This window comes from Pongo pygmaeus, chromosome 1 (assembly GCF_028885625.2).
Source record: "Pongo pygmaeus isolate AG05252 chromosome 1, NHGRI_mPonPyg2-v2.0_pri, whole genome shotgun sequence".
Lineage (NCBI taxonomy): Eukaryota > Metazoa > Chordata > Mammalia > Primates > Hominidae > Pongo > Pongo pygmaeus.
The window spans coordinates 91,036,697-91,050,308 of NC_072373.2; the positions used below are offsets into that span (position 1 = coordinate 91,036,697).

The window sequence follows — 13,612 nt, forward strand, 5'->3', positions numbered from 1 at the left end:
AAGTGCTTAGAGACTTGCCTGGCTCCCAGCTGCTTCAGGGACCCATCTAGGGAGGTTTGTTTGCAAGGAAGCATGCTGTAGAGACACTGGGGTTTGGGAGTCTTACCTAGCACAGTGACGAGGGACTTAGCAGTTCGCACAGGCATAGTGAAGATTGAGCAGGTGTACTCGCCCTCGTCTGCCAGGGCCACATTGCTGATGCTGATGCTGAGCTCGTGGGGAGTAGAGGTAACCAGCTGAATTCGATTATCTCGAAGGGCTGGGGAAATCAAGAGAATGGAAAGCTAGGATTTTACTGGCACCTTTCATATTTACCTTCCAATCCCAGGCCAGCTTCTTTGGGGGAAGGGGTCTAGTATGGTGGGTGGGGAAAAAATAACTGCTCCTGAGTTTAAGCAGTCTTTAAGTCATTCAATCACTTTTCTGGGTCATTAGACATAGTAGCCTAAGAGATACTCAGAAAATAGATTGGATTTCGTGAGCTTCATTGTCAGATACCTAAGGCAACATTGACTTCAGCTTCCTGTTAGAGTTCCTGTGGGATGAAGTCACTCCAGAACCCTATAATACTATGCATGCTCTAAACCAGAGCTGCAATATTGGAACCAGTTGGTGAACTCATGGCTTGTTATATCCTCAAACAGCAGACCACCATGTTTCTCAGCCTCTGGATGACAGGAACAGTTCCCCTCGGTGTCTGCAGTCCCCTTCTCTAGCCCATGGTTTTAACTGTTGAGATACTACCTCTCTTCTCCCCAAAGTAGAGAGTCTGCTGAGCAGGGTTAGACCATTGCAGGGATGAGTCCTCGTGATCTTTCACTTGGCACTTGAGCACCACGGTGCCACCAGCCACCACTGTTTCATCAGATGTCCAGGGCTGGCTGTCTGCAGGAGTAGAAGAGTGTTAGTTTCCTGAGGACCCCTAGCCCCTCCTCCCATTTCTGAGCCAAAGTACACCTCATCTAATTCAGACCATCCAAGGCCCTGGTGTACACAAGGTCTCTGTGTACCCTTAAGGTTTCATGGGGGAAGGAAAAGAGGCGGTGGTGGCGGTGGAGGGAAAGACAGATCTTAGTTTTACTTACTTTGAATACACAGAAAAACAAATAGTCACTTGTTAAACATTTCCTGAATGAACTGACAGGGCCACGAACATTTAGAGGAGTAAAGGCACCCCAAATCTGCACATACCACTCCACATGTGTCTTTTCTGATATGGTTCTACCATTTACCTCTGAAAACACACATACATATCTGTTGTTCTCTGTTTTGCCTTCCTGCCACCACCTACATATAAGAACAAGAACAGGAGAAGCAGTTGTGACTAATAATCCTAAAACTAAAATGGGGAAAAGGCTAAACCAGCTCTTGGATTGCACATTCATTTACACAAGAGGTAGCTGGTAGAAAACTGCAAAACAAACAAAATATTTTAAAAAGTGAAACATTTTTGCATACATTTCAATTCGTCTAACAATAACTTCCCTTCAATCAAGGCCCTTAGCATATTCCCCGTGGTATTAGTGTTACCCGCCTCCCAACACACAACCCAAATCACCATTCTGATGTTGTCATTTTAAAGAGGGAAGGATTAAGGTTTTCTCTTCAATGTGATGAAAACATGCTTTCTAATCCTTCTCTCCTTAGTCAAGTTAAACAAAACAAAACAAAATAAAACAAAAAGGACTAGGAAGGTATCTTATGGATGAGGCATTTGAATCTCAACTGTGCCTTCTGGTCAGGCCTACCTGGGAGCCCCTCAGGCTCCATGACACTTTCTTCCTGTTGTTCCTTGTTCCCCACAGCATGGATTCTGATTTCCTCTACTGATTCGCTCATCTTCAGAACTGACTCTCTGTGACTCAGTAGCACTGATCCCCACCGAACAAATCTAAAATAGACAACACCTTCCAGCTCTGATTCTAATGCATCCACAAAAATCTGTTCTTTGACACTAAATTGTTTCACCAACATTGCTTATGTCCGAATAGGAAACTAAGAAACTTACTTCCTACATTCCCCTGTAGAGAACTTTAAAACAATTCCATGCTCCCTTTGGCACCTACCTTACCCCTGCCTGTCTGCTTATTCCTTTCTTGGTTACTGGAATTCCATTTCCAAGAAATAGCCAATGGGTGCTCCCAGCAGAGCAGAGGCCCTGAGGAATGAAGATGTGCATGCTGGAGTTGATGCTATTGACTGATAGCATCGACTGTTCAGGGTCACTGTTCCCAAATTGGAGCACAAGCCTGGTGGTTAGTTTCAGCATTAAGAATTGTAAAAATTAGTAGAACTGAATGAGATCTTTGGGATCATGGAATCCCTCATTTTACAAATGTAGGCAATGAGGCAATGGAGATGCAATGATTGCCGAAGCTCATTGTACTAATCTGAGTTAGAACCAGAACTCTGTTCCTGTGTCTTCCAATACGGTGCCCTTTACATCGAAATGCTTCTCAAGTCATCATCTAAATTGAGCATTCAAACTATGATTTGAGATTAGTGTACCAGGGACTGAGCTGGCTGAGTAAAGTTGAAAGTGATATATTCCTAAAACCTCTCAAATGGTTTGAGAAACCTTTCATTTACCATAGCCACGTGCCAATTTTTGACCAGTCAGCCCTTTGTCCCTGGTTCCCTTTGAAGAATTCTACCTGATTGTGTCTTTCCAGAACCTCTTTATTCTGAGTAATATATTCCCCTGGAATCATTTTATTTTTGGAAAGAAGTGTAGGGTGTACAGAGGTCTCTGTACTGGAGTAAGGGAAGAAGGAGTAGGTGCAACAGAATTTGGTGGTGTAGACTAAGAACTAAAATGTCAGATGGAAAGGAGAAAGTGCTGTGTGGTAATGAGAGGAGTGAGAACATGTGGTGAAGGCAACATGAGTGGGAGAGGATGTGAGGATGAGTGAGGGAACTGAGGGACATTGAGATGAGGGGGCCTGGATTCTCACCTTGACTGGCCAGCATGTCAGGGCTGCTCCAGACTGTGGAGCTGATGGCCTCGTCGAGTGGAGCCAGAGTTCCCAGCTCCAAATCCTGCTCCTGCCAGTAGCCTGGGGAGAGAATCTCCATCAAGCATGAGCCCTACATGTATCCTGCTACAGTGTGGGGCTCTACTTTCATTGCTGGGCATGTGGGAAAGGCTAGGTCCTTGTGAAAAATAGGTTCACCAGGATACCTAAGAGAAGGTAGGGTTCTTACCAAGGGGAGAAATTAACTAGAGTTCTGAAAAAGGAAGTGACTTTTTCTCTGAAGGGGTGAATTAAAGGAGGATGCTAATTTTATCAGTCAGTCATAGAATGTTAGTGCCAAAGAGATCTTAAGAGTTCATCCAATCTAGTTCTCCCACTTTGCAGATGAGGACAATGAAACCCTTAAAGGTTAAAAGTGACTTGGTGAAGGTCACTATAGAAAAATGAAAGACCACCAAAGATTTCTCATTCCTTATCCAGAATTCTTTCTGCTCCACCATATGATTCACTAAAATTACTACACATTTAATAATTAGAAAATACTTTCACATGTAATCCTCTTAATAAACCTGTAAAATAAGTACAAGGACATTATCATTCCTATTTTGTAGAGTGGAAATAGAATGAAATGACTCGCCCAGGGTCATACAAATAGGAGATGAAGACTAGAAATTCAATGCCCGATTTTAAATACAAAGCTCTATTTGTTTCAATGTGAGACTCCCACCATTGAAGAAACAGATCATGGTTAGGGCTGAAAGTTGTACCATGTCTTCCCAGATTGCCACCTTCTATGGGCTACTCAAATTACCTTTTTTTCGTACTCTACCCTTAGCCCCTCTAAATGACCGAGTCTGCTCCTTCCTCTGGGACAACAAACCCCTTTTCCAGGGCCTGCGTCACCTCCTCACCTCTCTTCCTATAAGGTGGCTCCTAAAGCCTTTCTTGAGGTACTGCAAGGAAAACTAAGGAAACCAAGAAACTTACTTCCTACATTCCCCTGCAGAGAATTTTAAATCAATTCCATGCTCCCTTTGGCACCTACCTTACCACTACCTGTCTGCCTATTCCTTTCTTGGTTACTGGAATTCCATTTCCAAGAAATACCCAATGGCCTAAGTCCCTAGCCCAACCTGAAGAGGCGGAGGGACAAAGAAACCGGCTTTGCGAATCTTTTCAGGGTCTCCCGCCGCAGCGCCCCGAAGTAGCCAATCAAGTGCGCAAAATTCAGTGAGCTCATCCGCTGCTGAGCAGAGCCGGGAGCTGCTACGTGTCCGGGCTCTGGAGTCCCGGGTGAACTTCGCCAGTCGTCCCAGCGAGACCCAGAGCCAGCTGCGGAGAGGCAGGTGGGAGAGGAGAGGGGAGAAAGGGGCGCTAGGACCAAGAGAGGGCGCGCGGGGGCCAGGAGGTCGAGATTACAAAGAAAAGTGGGACGTGAGCTTAGGGTCCCTGAGGAAGAAAAGGACAGGACTAGGGAGAGAATTGCCTAATCAGAAGCAAAGGGAAAGAGAGGCGAGGGGCGAGAGGAGAGGGGAGACGGGAGGTAGAAGAGGAGGGGTACAGGAGAAAGAGGGGTGGAGAGGGAAGAGAGAGAATGAGAGGCCGGAGCGGGGAGGGAGTCAGGCAGGAAGCGAGCAGCGTTAGAGAGTCCTAGCATGGGAATGGGGCTCTGAGACAGCTGCGGAGTTTCCCTGGCCTCCATGGAGGCACCTCCCCTCTTCTCTGCTCCTCACAGACAGCTTCCAGGAGATTTTAGGAATTACTCTGTTCTTAAATGGGAGAAGCTCTAATGCCCAAATGCTGAGAAAGAGTAAAGCGGAGAAAACAGAGAAAAACAGTCACAAATAGAGAGAAGTAGGCAGGAAAGGCGGGAAAGGGAATTGTCGATAAAAGAGAGGCAAGCAGGATGAGAATGAGAGAAGGAAAGGGGGATGGGGAGAGGGCCAGGACTGTCACATCCAGCAGGGGGCTCTCCCTGAGTGCCCCACACTCACCCTACTACCTTCTGTGCACATGGAGGATGGAGGCAACCTGAAGGTGGTGAGTGCTCATATTGTTTTTCCGGTTGTGTGTTCATGGGTGCACTGTGTCAACATCAACACACAGTGGGGAACCAAATTGGTTGTGCCAAGGTGTGGGACGGCAGAGGGACAGGGAGAAGACAGAGAGGACTCACACTCAGCCCCTCGGTATTGGTATCCAGTGCACAGTGAGTACTAAATAGGCCTTTGCTCAAATGAGTGGAGGAAATAGCCGTCTCATACCATAGTATAGGACTTTCAGTTTGCAGAGTGGATTTTCAACCACGAATTCATTTAATCTCAAAACAAACTCAAGAGATAGGCAGCCAGATAGAACTGCTTTTTACAATGAGGTTCAATTACTTACCTAAAGGCACACAAATAGCATACCTCTCCAGAATCCTTTCTGCCTCTGATGGTGCTTTGGGGGCTTTTTTGACATTCTATGTTTCTTATGGCATTCCAGTGTGATTTACTTGTTTAGTTATCAGTCTCCTCATCTAAACTTTGAGCTGGTTAAGAGCAGGAGCCTTAAGTTATTCATCGTTGTATCTTTAGCACTTAGCCCATAGTGGGCTCTCGGTACATTTAATTGGCTCTGGTAATTCATTCAGCCACACTTGGCACTGTGCTATGTATATTGTTAATCAGGCAGAGCATGTATTCTGTCCAACAGCATGGGCTTAGTCTTCACTCTCCTGCTTCTTCTTTCATCTGTGCTTTTTTCTGCATCCTCCTCAGTTGCTTTTCTCCTTGCTCATATTTCTTTCATCCCTCCCCTCCTCCTGCATTTCACAGGCATCTTTTTTCTGCATAGGATGAATAAGTGAAATAGTGATGTAGATCATTCAAACCAAACTGAATTGTTCAGATGAGAGGACTGATAACCAAATAATCTCCAATAAATGTCATATTTGGGATATACATGATGTATTGCCTCTATGGGTTTACAGAGCACTCACTCTGGTTTGTGGCGTCTTAAGAAACTGTGTAAGAGGTGGCTTTTTTTTCTTCCCCCGGGGGTGACATTTCTCCCTTTAAGTTTGAAATGCACTTATAATCTCATGTCTTCTCTTGAGAACTGTCTCTTAATACGCTTTAAAGTTATCCTGTCATTTTATAAAATTGTAAGCCTGTATAATAAATTCCGAATGGCCACTCCCCAGGGAGTGGATGAGTGATTATAATGCTATCAACAGAAACATGGATAAGTAGCAGAAATTATAACCTGGGTTGTGAAAGACTTGTACCTTCTTTGGATTCAGATTGTGTCAGTCATTTATGACATCAGCATGAATTCTCTCAATGAATGCAGACTGGAAAGGAAAACTTAGGAGTACTCTGAATGGGTGGTATGGAATTCGAAGTGGAAATAGGAGCTCCGAAGGAGCTTCTGTCATTGAGACCATACAACCATTAGTGAGAGAAGGCCCAGGTTGCTCAGGTAGAAGAACAGATGAAGAGAGCTTCAGTCATATCGGTCATATTCTTTCCTTGCGTAGACACCGTCACTGACTCTCCACTGTCTGCAGATAATACCCAGAGTTGTCAGCCTAGCCTTCAAGGTCCTGTACAGTCTGATGCCGAGCTTCCTTTCAGGTTTGTGTTTTCTCTACTCCGCTCACCCCGCATTCCAGGCATGTGAAGCCTTTTGGAATTCTCTGTATGAACGCTTTGTTTTCCTGCATCCGTTCCTTTGCCTGCAATAACTTTGCTGATAATGCCCTTCACCCATCTTCACATGTCTAAACTTTATCTATGAATGAAGCCTACATTTTGTGGCATTTCTTTCCAGAAGTCTTCCCTGATTGTCCCAGATTGAAATAATTCCCCATTTCTCTGAGTTACACACTTTATCTGCTTTTTCTTAAATTATGCATTTCTTTCTACTTTGTACTGCAAGTTTGACTTTCCTCCCAAATTACAATGATTCCATAGGTAGGGTCTGATGCATTTTGCATCCAGTATTGGCCCTAATATAGCATATTGCTTATAGAAGGTGCTTAATAAATATTTCTTTATTAAATGAATCAGATACTAAGCATCTTCTATTGTAAGAGTTAGGTTCAAAATCTGCCGGTAGAGAGGAAATAGCAAACCAAACAGGGGATGAAGAAACAGGCCAAGGGAGATGGTAGGCTACCCAGAAAACTATAAGACAGAAGAAATTGGTATTTATCAACAGTTTCTATATGTCAGGATCCAAATTAGTTGCTGTATATTCATTATTCCAGAACAACCTTTTAATAGCTAGATATTATTACACACATGTTAAAGCAGAGTTAAGAAACTTGTCCTTATGATGTATCTAATAAGTACTGGGATAGGATGGCCTTTTAACTTAGACCTCTCTGACCACAAAGCCCAGGCTTTCTGCACATCTTTACTACACTGTCGCCCTCTGCAGAAGCATGTATTTTGTGTATGTGGTGGTAGGGTAGAGCGTAAAGTGGGAAAGATTCCTTGTTGCATTGCTGGCCAGGGGTGACTCACCTAAACAATATTTACAACATTCACCTGCAGTATGATAAAAATGACAGTATAGCAAATTGGAAATGGGCGCCTGTGGTGTTGACGGTCCTGTGGTTTGTACCCATTGAATTACATTTTTACTTGGATGCCTTAATGTGCCTGCATCTATACCTTTGGGACTATTTCATGGACCCCTAAGTGCCTTACCATGTGGGACTCTTCAGATAACCAAGCAAATGGCATGTCTAGTTAAAAAAAAAAAATCTCCTTGTGTTTTCATAGCACTCCAGCACCTAGGCTGAAAACTAAAAAATTATCTTCTTGTCTGTTCTGAATTGCTTTGGAGGTTTCTTAATTCTTGGTTTATTTGCTCGTGGGTTCTAGTATCTTTAGGATTTCCAGCATTTTAAAGGACAAAGTAGCCCTTTCACCCACTGATTTTCTTCTTATTGATTGTTCATATTAAGAGTGGCAGAGGTGGGAATTGGAGAATTACTAATGTGCTTCTTTAAAGCAGCATTGGCACCTGTTATTCAGTTTTCCACTCATAGCACAGAGTCTCACACATAATAAGTGCTCAGTAAATATTTATTGAATAAATAAATGAGTAACTCAAATAAATAAAAATGTATTGTCTTGAATTTAAGTAACTTTAGTGGAAAGTCTATGAAAGTCTGCCAGTATAACCCCGGATTGCTTGGTTTATATATTGTCCCTGCCGTGTCTGTTTTGGGGACCTACAACATATTGGCCTTACAGCCATAAACAGGGTCACAGGTGCACAGGTCAGATGGTGGAACAGGAGGACAGAGCTCTCCTGAATAACTGCTGCTGGCCTTGCCAGTGCTTGGGTCCAGAGTCCCACTTCCCTGACTGTAGAAAAAAAAAGCTCCCTGAGTAGGAGTTGATGATGATGGTGATGATGATGATGATGACTCAGCATTTCTCTAACTCCAGAGTTAAAAATACTGTTCATCCCAGCCTACTTGTTATTCCTCACGACTACCATGACAGGTGGGTGGAGGAGTGTTATCTCCAAGAGAAAAACATATTGGGGGCTGCGGCCCAGAATACTGAAGGGACCCACTTTTAGAATGGTTTATCTACATCCATTGCTGGGCTCCTTGTCCAGATTATGTCATTCTCATTTTTCCCTAACCCCAGCTTCTTAGTGAATTCTATGTACAGTTGGATCACACACACAAGAGACTGGCCATAGCAAAATCAGAATTAGAACTCAGCCCCTGGAGCTTTTCTTTATGCTCAGAGTGACAGTTTTCTTTGACAGTGAATATTTGGTTGTGCATTTGGAAGAAATCAGACCACTTCTATCTGAATTCTGATTTAGCTGAAAACTTCAAAATTTGGGGGAGTTGCTTTGACTTTAGAGCACAAAACGCTGGTCAGAAGGAACTGTGTACAGTTAACTTCCTTCGGTTGTTCTTGGGCAGGCAGCAGCGATGCCACATTTGCTGAAGTCACTTTGTAATTTCCTAATCTAAGACTTTGATTGCCTGAATGTCAAAATGTTCTCTTACTTCCTGCCCTCCATTCCTTTCTAACTCTGTCTGTCCCCCATTAAATGCCTAATTCCCTAATGGCCACGATATAATAGTGCAGTCCAATAGAAGCTGGGCCATACGGGGTGGGAGTTATTCTGTCATCTGGTACCCTCTTTCTTTTCAGATACTATTTTTTCCTTTTTCGTTGCTCCTCAGGGAAAGGCCTCTTGTCCCCTCACAGGCAGCAGGATCTCCTAAAGGATCTCCTTTCCTTAGCTCTGATGCGCTCCAGCTCACATCCACTTTGGAACTTCAGAGCTCAGTCACGCTTCAGCTGCCTACCTCCCTGATCTAGGCCTTCTCTCCACCTCACTGCCCCATCCACCCTCTTTCTGGCTGGGCTACTGAGACCTTGCTCCTCCTTGTTTCCTCCATTATTTCTGTTGCTGTCTGGTTTTTCCTCCTATAGTCTTGTTTATCAAGCAGCCTCTTGATAAACTACTCTGTCCCAACTTTGCTTTACTCTCCTAGGAGGCATACAGGATATGAGTGAAGATAGATGGTCAATAGGAATGGAGAACAGAATCTTCACTATAAGAAGTCCTAACGTGTATTAGCTGCTTAGCTTGGTAAAGCCTGGGCCAGAGATCCAGGATTTATGGACCCAGGGGTCCTACACTATTAGATTATCTGAGAGATTTAGATTTGGAAGGAACCTGTAACCAATCTGGGCTCAAACATGTTTATTATTACACCTTGGCAGACATCTTTTGGTTCCATCCTAAGCAGGTTAAAAATGAAAGGCTTTTGTTTTCCGCTTTGGGAATGGTGTGTGGCTAGGCTTTTCCAGGCTGAATAAGGAGGGAATCTTTGAGATAGTTAGCTAGCTTGCCTGTGGTGGGTGTTAAGGTGGGGTTAAAATGAAAAGCTTAGAGTTAACCCTTGGTTCTCACTGAAAAACAATTATTCTTAACATTTTTTAATATCCAAAGTTTAAGAGAAAATTCAAATGTTTTCCCCTATCCAAACTTTAAGGTATTATGAATACATATATTTTACATATTTCCTAAAACCTTGCAGCCAACTTGAATATCTGGTCATAGCCTACTGAATCCTAAGGGTCAGAGGTGGTTATTTCTAAGATCCTTTTGATTTTACAGAAGGATGGAACTAATGCCCTTTCTGACTCTCTATTGTCCAAGTTCAGTAATTCCTTTTTTCTTTCTGTTGCACCTAATTCTGCCCAAAATATTCTCCCCTCTATGATTCTTGGAAGCGTAGATTTTTGTAGTTGACAAGATATTAAGTATCATCTGGTCCAATCCTCTTATTTTAAAGATGAGGAACCAAGGCTCAGAGAGGTTTAGGAACTTGAGCATGGTCACACAGGCAGTGAGTGAGACCTGTACTCATTGACAGTTTATAGCAGTCCTTGTGGACTGGCTAATTCAGTGGTTAATTTGACACCAAGTGTGATTATATTTCCACTGACACCCACTCTTCCTATGCCGCATCTCCTGTGCATGATACTGAGGAACTCCAGGACCGTGGACCTTAAGAGAAGTAAGTCTGCTAAATGCCCAGTAGGTTGGAGAAGTTGGGTTATGATGAAGAGGTAGTCCCTGAAGATGGGACAGATGGCATCTTCTTACACTTCAGGGCTTTACCGGCAGGTTCCAGTTCACACAGAAGAAGAGGCCATTGGGCAGAAGTCACTGCCATGCCCTTTGGAGCTAAAAAGGGTGACTGTGAGGACAGGTCGCATGTGTGTGTGCATGTGTGTGTGTGTGTGCATGTGTGTGTGTGTGTGTGTGTGTGCTTGCTGGCATCTGCAAGGTGAAGAGCTGAGGGAATGCTATCCTGACTGTGAAGCAGGAGACAGGGGCCAGAAGAGAAGAGAAAAAAAAAAGCAGAGGAACATGTCCTATTCTTGAGCTGGAGAGAGAAAAAATCTGGAGGCAGAAGTGGGCTTGTGGTAGGCTGAGGGGGGCCCTCAGAGACTTACTTAAGATTCCAAGGAGCAGAGACTGGGAAGTGGGTGGCAGGGAAGGAGGTGGGGACAGCTGTTGCTTTGATTTGCTATTGAGTCAGTGTTCTTGGTGCATTAGCACCAGGAGGGAGCCCTGGGCTGGCCCCCAACCAAAACAAGCCCCTCTGTAGCCAATACTGAGTTGTAGCAAGGAGCACTGCAGTTGAGAGACAAAAAGGAAGGGGATTTGATCCCAAAAGAGTCTCTTCCTTGCCTTAGCTGCTTCCTTCTGGGACTGGGTTGTGTGCTCTAGACAAGCATCTAGTGTTCTGCCCTAAGAGGATGAGAGGGTGAGGTGAAACTGATCACAAGGGAGGGTTCAGTGAGGACCTCTAGAGCACAGATTCTGTGCAGGTGCTGACTCTCTTCAGTTGTTTTGGAGTAGGCCCCTGAAGACAGGATGACAACAGCCCTGAGCCATTTTAGGAGTGTCTGTTTATCCCATCTCCTCATTCCCTTCTCACCATGATCAAACACTTTAGACATCCGGACAGGTATGACTTGAAATCTGCATTCTAATGCAATACAGTCAGGAGGCCAGACTTTGAAATCTTAGTTGTCCTCTTAAACTAAGTAGAGGGATTTTATACCCTTTCCCTCAATTTATCTTGCTGCTTTCACACATATGTAATAGAACTGGGGGGAAAAAGTTCCTCATCTTAGGAAAGTACTTGAGAAAGGAAACATAACAGAGTCAAATGCAGAATTCAATTTAGCTCATTGGAAGGGTATGGGAAAATAGAGACTGGGAATGTGCCAGAAATCCCAGAAAATCAGGAGAAGTAAAGAATATATTCTCTGGAGATGAAAAATCTCAGTCCAGGTTCCAACAACTTGCTCATACTCTGCAGTACCTATCCCAGTGCCCCAATACCTGTCTGAGGGCATAGATGAATTCCCTTTCTCAATGGGCTCTGTCTTATTCTCCTGTGCTCCTTATGTTGCACTTTAGATATTTCAGGCTGATGGCTTGGTGTGGTGGGATAATAATGCTGTGGAAAAGTTTAATTTGTTAGAAGTCAAGCAAGAAAGCACTCATCTTTGCTGGTTCTGATTTTCCTGACTTGTTTTTACTGTTTCCCTTCACTGGATGATCAGAGTCAGGGTGTGGATGACAGGTTCAGGGCAATGGTTAGGAGCATTACATGAAGAAAAATGTGTTCTGCTCTACACACCCACACTACTCTAGTTTCACTGATTCCCCCAATCCTAATTGCTATTTAGTCTCCCTGCACTCTTCTCACTTAAAAAAAAAATCTGTATTTTTAAAATTGCGGTACATTGTTCACATTAGCCTCACTTTGTACCTTCCTGAGAATTTAACTCTTCTGTGAAATAGATAGATTCTCCCAAGTCCACAGATCTCACAGTCTCCAAAATGGAAAATAATATTGTTCTGACATAAAGAACTCTTATCTCTCTTCTTAAATCTCCATTAAGTGTCTCTTATTTGATGTGGGCAAACATGCATTTTTGTTCCCTAAGATAGATGCATATTTTGACATGTGCCCCTCAATACACACACACAAGACACTCTGATTCTCACTAATCATATTTCTGGGTTTTTTTTTTCTGACATGAACACACATTTTATTATGACCCAGATACAGAGCCCTTTTCACATGCCCATATTAATCAGAACCCCTTACTTCCAGAAAACCATATGGCTTAAACTCAGAGATTTTCCCCAAAGCAGAATTCAGGCTCTCTCTTCTGCTCAAACTCCCCAGGAGAGGGCCAGAATCCTCTCCTCTCCAGGGCTGAGGCTCAGTCCATCTGTCACTGACATTGGACTCCAGGGCTTGGAAACCAGAAAAGAGTTGGCATTAAGTGGCAATTGAGGATAAATGAAAATATGGGAGGCTCAGGGGCTTAGTGGTGGTAATTTTTATATTTGTGTGAGATTAGCAGATAGAAATTATGGGAAGAAACATATAATATGTATTTGGAAAGATCTCATCCTTAAGAACTACAGCAAGAACTAGTGAGTGCAATTGTTCCACTGTAATTTTTGCATTTGCTGGGCAAAAAAAAAAAAATGATTAGGAGCAGATGGTAAAACTGGCTTCTCATTTTATAATAACTCAAGAACTCAGCTCCAGGCTCTTCAAAGACTGACTGACCGCTATGCTAAGTTCCAAGTTACCTGTCATTGATGTACTTACTGAAATCAGAATTGGAAGCAAAGCGCCAGGTCATAGAAGGGTAAAAGTAAAATATGAAACAAGAATCTGCATATTTCCAATAAAATCTGGTGTCAGAAGTACTAGTTCTTCATCCTGCCTTGCCAGTATTTGGGAGTATATGAAGAAAGGGGAGAAATGAATAATGGCTAGCCTACAGATGAGTGCCTGAGACATCAGCCTTCATTTCTTTTTCTTCTTTTTTCCCTAGGGCAAGGTGATGCACCTGACCTTCTTGACCCTGAACTAGAAGTAAATGAGCCAAAGGTGCTTATAATTAGCAATCAATACACAGTTAGTGTAAGTCTAGCTGGGGAAAGGGAAAATAAATCCTTAGAGAAGACAACATTTTAGTTTGTTATTTAGCTTTCTTATTGTTCTCTTGGAGACTTCCAAGAGAAAGAGAGAGAGAGAAGAGAAGGTTGAAGAA

General features: G+C 43.3%; 1 protein-coding gene across 2 annotated transcripts in view; it reads right to left on the minus strand.

The window, feature by feature from the left end:
- Positions 1–13,612, minus strand: part of CADM3 (cell adhesion molecule 3) — a 31,672-nt gene that overhangs the window by 10,441 nt on the left and 7,619 nt on the right. Inside the window, exons 2-4 of one of the 2 annotated variants that reach the window (XM_054491854.2) lie at positions 2,955–3,056; positions 745–885; positions 107–259 (exon numbers count right to left, since the gene is read on the minus strand). In XM_054491854.2, the coding sequence (XP_054347829.1) occupies positions 107–259; positions 745–885; positions 2,955–3,056 (396 nt within the window). The remainder of the gene's footprint in view (positions 1–106; positions 260–744; positions 886–2,954; positions 3,057–13,612) is intronic. The other variant, XM_054491863.2, reaches the window with a different exon arrangement.